Genomic DNA, 12,046 nt, shown 5'->3' on the forward strand with positions numbered 1-12,046 from the left:
GCGGAAGATTTTCATCAATGAATTTTTAAAAAATTACCTCTCACTAAAAAACACAGGTGATTGGGTGAGAAAAATTTGCTTTCTATCACTTGTTTCTTATATTACTACACAGAACTGAAATGGCGACCTATGGAGTGACGAAAACAAAGGAGCAGTGTTGCCACAACATGTGCGTCAATTTCCCACGTTCACATGAATTTCCCTTCCCAAAAAACAGAGATAGCAGGGGGCCCAAAGCACACGACCTTCCTCTAAACTATAATGAGGGGTTAGTGTAAAAATGTTTTCTCCCTTCAAAAATGGCTAATCCGGTATGGGTAAAAAAACAGATTGCATTTTGCTTAAGAATTTGAATCAAAGTCTTTCAAAGTTAAAGTTATCAATATCAATAAACACACTACCCTAATAAAAAATTTGGAAAAGAAAAGCAACATATTTATTTAGAATTTAGCATTCAGGAATGCACTCATTTTCTTACAAAACGTTAAGCATAATAAAAACTTACAAAAATATTTCTATACATAAAATGATTGCGGAAACCAATTAAAAGCTCAAAATGAAGAAATTAAAAAAAAATAGGGTGGAAGCTTTTCACTCCTAAACGTTTACGACAGACTGGGCACTTATGGAATACACTAATGGCTGTCATTATGCACCTCCTACAAAAAAGATGCCCACAGATTGTAGAAACTATTTCTTCCATATCGGAATTTCGCACCTGAAATGGAAACAGTATTGAAAATTATGAGCAGAAATAAAACAGAAATTCAAATCCAGAAACTAGAAACAAAATACTTTACTTTGAACAAAAACTAATTCAGAGCTGCAAAGTTCTAAATTAAAAAGCATATTGAAAAAGCAAGCTATTTATAAAAAAAAAATCTTAAAAACCCAATTTCTTTATGCATTGTAACGCATAAATCTTTTTGAAGTTACGATTTTTGCATATTTTATTGTATCAAGGCGAAAGGATAAACATCAGCTTAAAAAAAAATTACTTTTGTATAAACCACGAGACTAACAGAAGAGGAGAGTCTCTGCCCTGAAATGCAAATGAAAAGGACATACGTCATACGCAAACTGGTTCTGCTATGAGTGAAGTCGTCGCCAGTTCGTTTATTCATCAGTCTGATCTAAGTCGAGTCGACTGTTCAAGTAGTTCCATTTTAGCTGCAACAAGCTCATAATTCTTTTGGTCAGCTGGTCTTTGACCAGCCATTCTACTTCTAGTTGGGGACAAGTCAACAGTACATGTATTCTTCATTCAACGGACTGGAAAGACACCAGGAAAGTATCTTTACACTCATTCTTTATAATATCAAAGGACTATGCTTTTTTATTTCTAGAATTAAGTTGAAGCAATTATATTCAGTCAAATGAAAGTAAAGATTCAACGATTCTCTTCAGTTATTTGCTAGCTAAGAATCGCCATTGTAAATAGTGTAAATAAAAAAATAATTTTTTATTTAAGATGTTCACTGTCTCAATTTAAAGTTAAGCTACATTGAACGGACAAGTATCGTACATGGATAAGGGTGATTAGGGTGGCACTTTCATATTGTTACAAATTTTGTAAATAGTAATTATTTTTATGATTAATTTGTTGTAATCTAGCTAAATTTGGCATTTATTTCATTATCTTTCATCTAAAATTATCTTAGTAACCTAACCTGTAAATAGTTTCTTGTAATGTACATACCGCCAAACATTTGACTGAAGTATACAGTCCCCCCATTTCTATTTGTGAATGGAATAAAAAGAAAATATGAGAAATTTGTAGAACATTGTAGGAATTTCTGGATCTTTCTTTGCTGGCATAAAACGCTGGGCATCTTGTGAATGAAGGGGAGTCAGTTAGTTTGCTTTCTAACTGTGGAGTCTCGTTTTCAGGGTTTTGCTGGAAGAGTATACGTATTAGCCTTTGCGCTGTGTTTTTGCGTATTTTGACATAAATACATGTGTGATCGTTGAGTTTACAGTGTTAATTGATATTTCCCTAATTGCTATGGGTAATTTAGCAGTTGTTAACAATATTTCTTGCACATAATCATAAACAAATCTGTGTTTTTCTCAAGAACTGTGTCGTTATTTTGAAGGAAGTTTGAAGTTGCACCGGATCGGTAACAATATTTTAAATATGTGATGTCTCATTTTCAAATTTTGTTGGCAAACTGGTAACAACAATTAAAAGCTTATTTGCTCTTCAAACAGTGCCAAAATCAACATTCTTGAAATATAACATTTGAGGTTCAGTTTTTAAAAAAGACAATCCATTAAATAAGACTAATAGTCACATCAAAATGAAAAAAAAAAAAAAAAAAACACTAAACAAATGAACTAAGTCATTAAATATATAAACTTTTGGTGTGCCAGAAGGTCTATGTAAATGTAACTGCTGAATCTGTTTTAGCCTTTCAATATCATCAAGACATTCACTAACCCTATGAGCTGAAAGGAAGAACATAAGAATTTAGGGATAGATGCCTAACAACTAAAACAATGACACCAATTATTAGGGTTTCCAATTCTGATCCCAAAAGATCCTGCAGGATATTTAGCAGGATTGATTCCGTGGGATTTTGCTATCAATCCCGAGAGATTCCCTATCCTGCAATCTCCACCCCCCCCCCCCCATTGAAGCATTTTCCAGCTTTTGTTGCTCATAAAATGACCATTTTCACAAGCATTATCTGAAGTTGGAATTTTCTTTGTATATCTGTAAGAAGAGCAAGGAAAACTGGTGTGCCTCGTATGACTGATGATGGATTTACCATTTAAGAACATAATAAAGATAGACTATGTTTATGTGAGAATGAATAGGTATTCTCATTCGAGGTTTCAGTTTTCATACGTTCAGCAATTGAGAAGATGCATAAAACTTATAAGCATTTTCGAAAACCATCACAAACATTTAAAATCCAGTAAATTACAGTTTAGAAACTAGTATGTTGTGGCCATCACGAAACTTTCTTCTATATTTTTCTTTTTTTTTTCTGATCCCTCCCCATGCTTGACAAGGAAGCAATATTCCCAACAAAAACAAAATGACACATGCAAAAACTTGACTACCATCCCAATGTCTGAATTATTGCAAAAGCAAAGCAGAGTGAAAATTGAAAGTTATTTTAAAAGCCTTGCTTGAATTAATTACAAACATTTTATTTGTTAACAAACATAAGATGGCAACAGTTAAAAATTTTAAATCATTGAGATAATATTTCCGATCATTTCCATTCAATTAAAATCACGAGAAATACGCAGACGACAATGTATTACGATTTATCTTTCTTATTGTTGCATTAATAAAGCTATTTTTATTCAAAAAAAAAAATAAAAAATCAACACCTCTTGGAGCGATTGGCATCAAAATTGAACCAAAGCCTGTTTACATATGGATTCACATATATTCCAAATTTCAACCAGAACGTAGTATTACTTCTTGAGATAGGGCACTCACAATGGAAAAAAAGAACGGGCGATTGCGCTACCCCCTTTTTAGCTGTTGACACCAAAATAAAATCAGCTCTTATACCCACTAAGGACTACTTGCTGATAAATTTTTCTTCCATTCTGTTCATTATTTCTTGAGATACAGTAGTCACAATTGACGACAAAAAACGTTCTATAGCTCAACCCCCGTTTGAGTTATTGACACCAAAATTGAATCAGCACCTGTTCCTGTTAATGGCAACATATGAAACAAATTTTGTCTGATTCTGCCAGTTACTTCTTGAGGAATAGCAAGCACGCGTAACTCAAAAAACGTCCCATTGCTCCACCCCCCTTGGAGGAATTCGCGCCAAAAACCAATGGGCACAAGTTCACATAGGGGCACATATGTGTACCAAATTTCGTTTGATTTCATGCGGTAGTTTTTGCTGTAGAGCGGCCACAAAAAACTGGTCACACACAGACGTGACACACACACACAGACAGACAGACATTTTCCAAAAATAGTCGAAATGGACTCAGCACACCTCAAAACGTTCGAATCCGTCAAAATTCGAAAATTTGCACGAATCCAATACTTTCTTCTATGTATTAGATATAGAAGAAAGTAAAAATAGAAAAGTATTTAATATTCCAAAAACTGCTGGAGTAGCCTGAATGCCATGTTGGAGTACTTGTGCACGCTTTAGTAATGCACTCAAAACCTAAATTACAAAAAGTATACGAGGGGGGACCCAAAAAAAACCCGGATTTTTGTCTAAAATATTTATATATTAGTTTATTCACAAAACTTCTTTTGCCTCCTTCAAAGTGTTCATCCTTAAATGCAATACACTTGTTAATTCTTTTTTTCCCACTGTTAGAAGCTCCCCTGGAACTCTTTGACTTTGACCATGTCCATTGCCCGTTACAAAGCAGTTTTTACTGCCTCTACATCACAACGCTTTACTTTCAGAATTTTTTTCATCCTCGGGAACAGAAAATGATCACAGGGGGCTAGGTCTGGTGAATACAGGGGTCGAGGAACAACTGGCCACCCCTGAGAGGCCCAGTAGCAGTTAATAGTGAAGACTGTGTGTACGGGAGCGTTATTATGGTGAAGGAACCATTCTTCCGATCGCCCGCGCGAGCTCCAACTAACTCTTGTTTCTTCTAAAGTTTCGTCATTCGTAAAATGATGACTCTTGTTGATTTTTTAGTGGATTTTTTCAACGTTTTCATCATTTCGAGACGTTGAAGATGCTCAGAGTGAGCATGATCTTCAACATTACCATGAATGTTGAAGATCATGCTCACTTTGAAGATCATGCCACGTTTGAAGCGCGCAAACCACTCGAAAACTTGTGTGCGGCTCATAGCATCGTTTTTGAAAGATTGTTGAAACATTTGGTAAGCTATTCTGTTGCCAACTTTTTAAGCAGGAAGCAAAATTTCAAATTTAGTTTGTTCTTTCAAATCTGCCATAATGAGTTCGCAGGTGGAAAGCAACAACACCTGAGAAAACCAACACTACAATCAGACATTATCAACTAAACAGACGTCAATTGCACAGCTGGTTCGTGAAGGTCTCTACTTGAGTCATGTAGCTAGAGAACACTACTACATCTAGGACTGACATCGCACATCAGTCCTGTTTCTTTTGGGTCCCCCCTCGTACACTAAAGAAGAAAGCAATGACAAATCCGACATTTATATATTCGACTTGACTTTAAAAGGGGCGACAGAAAGTTGTATGAAAACACAGAATGTCTCGCATGACAGTGCAGATAGTTAAGCTGCTTTTTTTTTTTTTGGAATTCCTCTTTAAAATGAGAGGTAAAATTAGCGAAATTATCCAAATATTTTTACTGACACTGCGAATTGGTGAAATGGTGAATTTAAGCAGTATTCACCTCTTGCTGTAATGAATCAAATTCACTGATACAATGACCAATGTTAATGAAGCAACAAGGGTATTATCAAGGTAAGTTAAATTGGATGCAGCAAAACACATATCCAAGAGGTATAATTTTTGTCCAAAATTTTCAGTTCCAGGGCAAAAACCTATCATAAGAAAAATAAAATATATTTCAGAAGGTGATGAAGTTAATGTGGATCTTTTTCTAAATGTCCTCCATTATTTAAGTTTAATAAAACCAATCGCAGTGGAGCCACAACATGTGTTTTCATCAAGCGCATTATTTTTAGAGAAAAAATCTTTTACCACCGCATACGAGCGGCACATTTTTGCTTAACAAATGATAATTGCTAATTAGGATCCAACTTTGTAGCGCTTTACAATTGCGGTACGGATTTTCCAAGAAGACGCTTAATTCAAGCAATAAATGCAGTCCTTCCTAAAAAGCATAACTTTTTCTATCTGACATAAAAATTTAAATTTTAGAAGAATAAAGTCAATCCCGCAGAATTGGCTCCTTACAATCCCGAAATCCCGCAGGACTGAATTCGGAGCGTAATTGGAAACCCTACCAATTACGCAAAATGCAAACACAACATGAAATGCTGCCCCTTGGGCACAGCAATGGCACACTTATAAATCTTTCGAGGGGGGGGGGGGGCACCTAAGCCTATGCACCTCACTCAATCCATCCCTGACACTACCCGGAAAAAGATCCTGCAAGAGAGTTGCTTTTAGCTGGTGGCAGTTTTGATTTTCAGGAGGCATAGAGCAATCAGGATTGTTCCTTCTAGAAGCTCGCAAAATGAATCACAACTTTGTATCATAGCAATTATCGTTCACATTACAAAAAAAAATATTTTCATTCATAGAAACGACAATAGTTAGCAGCAATAAGGGAAGGAAAAAAAAAGCTGCTTATTCAGAACAATTACATAAATTGCAATATGGATTAATATTTATCGCAGGAAAAAAATGTGCTCTGAGATTGCTGTGGACAATCTTGCAGAAAATGGTTTTTAGTCATGAAATAAGTTTTATTTTCAGACAATATTACAAAAAAAAAAAAAAAAAAAATCTTTAATTCGATTTGTAATGCAGCTGCAAAACATATCTACAAAAATGAATCTTGAATTTCTTTTTAAAGTCAAAGGTTCCAAAGGTTTTTTGTTCTGTGAACCCCTTGATGATTTTTTCTGCTTTTTGTTGACCCCCTAGCCAAGGCCAGGTCTAAAATTAAGCAATATAATACAGTAAAAGCCGCTCAATTGGACCACTGGTTAATTGGATCAGCCACTTATTCGGGCCAAATCTAAAGAACTAAAACAAATCCTATTACACAAGATTAAAATTTTTGGCTTATTGGGACCAAAAATCCGTTTGATCGGACCAAGGAACATGAGAACAAATTGTGAAAAAAAATTAACACAAATCGCCTGCTTGAAGCAAGTTTCAAGTGGTTAAAGAACTCAACAATTAGTGCAATAAAAATTAATGGTTCCTTATAACCTTCAGTTAAACCCAGCAATATATAGAGGAAAAAATGGTTAACGAAACTGCCAGGGCATGGCGGCACTGTTCCAGCAAAGATAAAAATTTCAGTGAAATTTCAAATTTCTCAAGTTTAGTAAGCTCGTTCAATAATGTATTCAAATAAAATACAGTCGGCCCCTGATTTAATGAATTCATTGGGACCGAAACTTTTACATGTTAAATTGGGGTTATTCATAAAATCAGGGTGTGGAAAATTTTTTTTAAAACTGCACTTATACCTTATCTAAAACTCCTAATAAGCAACTGAACAAAAATATCCAGAATTAGAAAGTGTTCACTTTTTATTCAGCATTTCATGATTTATTACACACTAGTTAATTGGAAATTTCAATCTACTGAATAATCAATGTTTGTCAATTTCCTTGATACTTAACTCGAAATAGTTCTCTTCCGACTTCATGGAGAGAAGAAAATACTGTGTCATTTACAGCCTGCTGCATGAGATATGTTTTTAGTTTCCAGGCCATGTAAAAGCGTTTGAAAAAGTAAACAGTTTTAATGGAAGTTTCATTATCGGTTTCTGCATCAAAATCAATATTCGTTGGTTGTTTTTTTGCCCCTCAAAAATTTCTGATTTCAAGAAAAGTCTTTTTCTATTTCGGACAATATGAATATAACATTCAGAAAACAATCCAATATTTCTAAACTCAAATCCACAAAAAAAAAAAAAAAGGCTGTTAAAATAATTTGTTAATTCAGGGTTAATTTTTTGGTAAAGAGGGGATTTTGCCTTCATTTTAGCCAGGTATAAAGAAAAATTCGTTAAATCGCGAAATTCGTTAAATCGGCGTCCGACTGTAGTTGTAAATACATAATTTGCATTTAGTGATTTAAAATACCCGGGTATTTATTTTTAGGGGTAAATACCCAGGTAAATACCCAAAATGGGTAAATACCCGGGTATTTATTTCAAAAATTTATATTCAACTAAAATACTTTTCTGTATACAACCAACAATATACAAAACAATAAATTTTTGCCCAAAAATTGTATTTTTATCACATATTTAAAGAATTATTGTGTGAAACAGCTTAGCAATCTAATATGATATTCACATTAAATGTGTTGGATATGCCTGATCAATGTCGATAGCCAAATTTCAGATATAAAAAGCAATTCTACAAAAAGTAAAAAGATTAACTGGTTACAAAAAAAGCAAACATCAATTTTTTAAGGTCCTAGTCTTTTATAACGCAATAATATGTCCCTGCATGACATCAAAATGTAACGAAATGTCGCTCAATTTATTATTACTATTTATTTACCTATATCTTATGCAGAAATTTCCTCCAAACTTAGTTCAATTGTTCAGGTGTATTCTGTATCTCACACACACATATATATACACACACATAATATACATGAACATTTAAAATTTTTAATCTTTTATTTTAGGATTTATGTTTAAAAAAAATAGTCACCTTTTAATACCACCTAAAATTTTTTTGCAAAATGCGCAATTATTAGGGGATTTACCCTGCCTTCGGAAAAATACCCAAAAAAATATTTACCTTCCCTCCCTACAGGGGAGCAAATGCAAATGAGCAAGGCAACAGAAAAGAATATTATGCTTTTTTTTTGCTTATTAATGTGAAAACTGTTTCTATATTTTCCATGTTATCACTTAAATATCAATAAAATAAATACAAATACAAATGTGACGACCAGCAACAGGCTCTGGGCCCAGCTAGGCTGGTCCTAGTCAATTAATTAGTCCCCAATGAAGATCAATGGCCCTCTTAAAGCTATCCACTCCCTTGCTCATTACCGCCTCTTCCGGTAAGCTATTCCAAGTGCCCACGACCCTGCTAAAGTAGTAGTTTTTCCTGATTTCCAAGATAGCCTGAGATTTAAATAGCTTAAAACAATGACAACTTGTCCTGCTTTCCCCGCAAAAATTTAATCCATCTACATCTTTCATTTTGATAAATTTAAATAACTGAATCATGTCCCCTCTGACTCTCCTTTGCTCCAGGCTATACATGTTAAGCCTATTAAGTCTGGTATCATAATCTAAAACTGAGAGTCCCCTTACTAATTTAGTTACCCTTCTTTGAACCCTTTCCAATACAAAAATATCTTTCTTCAGATAAGGCGACCAAAACTGAACAGCATACTCGAAATGAGGTTTTACTAAACTCCTATATAAAGGCAGAAGAACTTTCTTAGATTTGTTTGAAATAGATCTATTGATGAACCCAAGCATTTTGTTGGCTTTGTTACTAGCAATACTGCACTGTTGACTAAACTTGAAGTCCTGATTTATAAAGACACCCAGATCCATAACATTTTCTGCCTGATATATGACTGAACCCTGTAAAGGATATCTCATACGCTTATTTCCATGACCTAAGTGTAGCACTTGACATTTCCCTACATTAACTGCCATACCCCATTTATCTGCCCACTTAGTAATATGATCTAAATCCTCTTGCAGCTGATTTACTTGTTCTTCATTTTCGACAATCCCCATAACTTTTACATCATCAGCAAAACAATTTATGCTTCCAGAAATATTTTCATTGATGTCATTCATAAATATAATAAACAAAAGAGGCCCTAAAACTGATCCCTGAGGAACCCCACTTAAAACATCACTCCAATTAGAATGCTTTCCTCTCACAACTACTCTTTGCTTCCTACCAGTAAACCAATTTCTAACCCAAAGTAAAGTTTTTCCTCCTATTCCAATGTCAGCTAACTTGCTGAGAAGAGCAACATGCGGTACCTTGTCAAAAGCTTTTTGAAAATCAATATAAACAACATCCACACATTTATTGTTATCTAAAGCTGAGGTAACCTTGTCGTAGAAATGCAATAAATTAGTAGTACAGGATTTACCTTTCCTGAAACCATACTGCAAACTAGTCAACAGACTATTAGTCTCTAAGAACATCATGATCTTAATTTTGATCAAAGTTTCGAAAATCTTACAAATCACCGAAGTCAAACTTACAGGTCTATAATTCCCAGCAATACCTTTAGACCCCTTCTTGAAGAGTGGCGTTATGTTAGCCAGCTTCCAGTCCTCTGGCACCGTCCCCGAGTTATAAGAAGCATTAAAAATATTCAAAATAACATCCACTAATTCCTCTGCACATTCAACTAAAATTTTTGGATAAATATTATCTGGTCCCGGAGCTTTAGTTGCTTTAATCTTTTTCAAATGAAATAAAACCTCCTCCCTGGAAAATAGAAAATCCTCAAGCTGTATAATAGCTTGTGTCTTGTTAGTGTCAACTGTTGAGATACCGATATCGTTAAACACACTGGAAAAAAAGTTATTTAGAACATTTGCAATATCCCTATCGTTTTGGATTAAATTTCCATACTCATCAACCAAAGGCCCAATTTGACTGTTTCGAGTTTTCCCAGAATTAGCGTAAGCAAAAAACCTCTTAGGGTTCCCATCAATGTCATCTGCCAGCCTTTGCTCCAATTCCCTTTTCTGAATCCGTACCAAATACTTAAAATTTCGCCTTGCCTTACCATACTGGAGCCTCTCCGCACTCTGACCAGTTTCTTTAAACTTACGAAAAGTGGCTTGCTTATAATTAAGAGCTTCTTTAGTCTCCCTGGAGAACCACATGGGACAAATTTTGGTACTAACACCTTTTCTCCTAAATGGAACATAGTCCCCAACGGTTTTAGCAAGTTTATCCTTAAATTCCGTCCACTGCTGATCTACGTCGCTATTTTCCAACCCTGACGAAAAAACCTCTTTCAAGCTCTGCCTAAGTGCAACAAAATCGGTGTTTCTGAAATTGGGCACAAACCTAAAATTATCATCTTTGCACACTTCAAATTTAACCCGGAACCTAATGCTGTTATGATCACTATCTCCAATATGCTCCCCTACACTCAACCCCTGAACAAAACTACCTATGTCACAAAAAACTAGATCCAAAATGGCCTCCTCTCGAGTTCCCTGAGTTACAACTTGATCTAAGAAACAGTCACCAATTACTTTTAAAAATTCCTCTTCTTTGCCATTACCAGGATAAAAATTATTCCAATCAATACCCGGAAAATTGAAATCCCCCATTATGATAACGGATCCCTTACTGGACATGTCGCTAATAATACGGTACATCTGTTCATCTTGTCCCTGGTTTGAATTAGGTGGCCTATAAATGTTTCCTAAGCGTAGCTTTTTGCCCTTACTGCTCATCAACTCCAGCCAAACCATATCAATATCAGTAGGCTTATCATTTATGACCAATTCATTGCAAATAAAATTGTCTCTGACATAAATTAAAACCCCACCACCTCTTTTACCTACTCTATCCTGTCTGAACAAATTATACCCAGCAATATGTAATAACTCTGCATCAGATTTGGTAGCCCATGTCTCTGTAATTCCAATAACATCCAACTTCTCATCCATAACTATGCTTTCAATTCATCCATCTTTTTCCTAATACTGCGAGCATTGGTATAGAAAACACTTTATTTAACACCCTTAGGCTTTTATTTAACACCCTGAAATTTCCTAAATCGCACTTGTTAGCATTACTACTCTTGTTCAACACTTTATTTCCATTTCTAGCAATACCCAAAAAAATTTCATTCTCTCGATACCTGATGCTTGACCCATGCCCCCCATTCCAACTTAGTCTTTTGACTCCGAAGCCCCTAAAATTAATCCACTAACCATTTTGACCCCTGTAGAGCTCAGATGCAGGCCATCCCTAGCAATCCAATTCCGTTTACAATGACTCCATACATCAATGAACCTGATACTGCGCATTTCGCAAATTGACATCAGTAGCAAGTTCATACACCTCGCACGTTGATTTAGCCAGCTCCTATGCACTCCATACCTGGGAAGCAAACCAACCACTTGGACATTCGTCAAAAAGCTGGTTGCTTTATCCAACAGGGATTAATAACACGATAGTCTTAATAACTTCTCAGTTTATTCTTCCAAACATCCCTCATGCTTCCTCTTTTTTTCATTTTGGATATGACTAACCTAGATTGTGATTTTGAAATCCTGAAGTTCATAATGAATTGCTTATACTTCTCCAATTATGACATTGAAAAGAAAGATTCTTTGGTTCACCATATGTTTCTTTCATGATTTCATCAAGTCTTTCAATAAAAAAATATTATAAACTGTGTAACACATATATGTATCTATCA

The 12,046-nt window shown here is 34.9% G+C and overlaps 1 protein-coding gene across 1 annotated transcript in view; it reads right to left on the reverse strand.

Annotated features, from left to right (window-relative positions):
- Nucleotides 1-413: 413 nt before the first annotated feature.
- LOC129217581 (uncharacterized) overlaps nucleotides 414-12,046 on the reverse strand; it is a 44,721-nt gene continuing 33,088 nt past the window's right edge. The window contains exon 6 of the mRNA XM_054851908.1: nucleotides 414-718. Within this exon, the coding sequence (XP_054707883.1) occupies nucleotides 566-718 (153 nt within the window). The 3' untranslated portion in view covers nucleotides 414-565. The remainder of the gene's footprint in view (nucleotides 719-12,046) is intronic.

This window comes from Uloborus diversus, chromosome 2, assembly GCF_026930045.1.
Source record: "Uloborus diversus isolate 005 chromosome 2, Udiv.v.3.1, whole genome shotgun sequence".
NCBI classification, from domain to species: Eukaryota; Metazoa; Arthropoda; class Arachnida; order Araneae; family Uloboridae; genus Uloborus; species Uloborus diversus.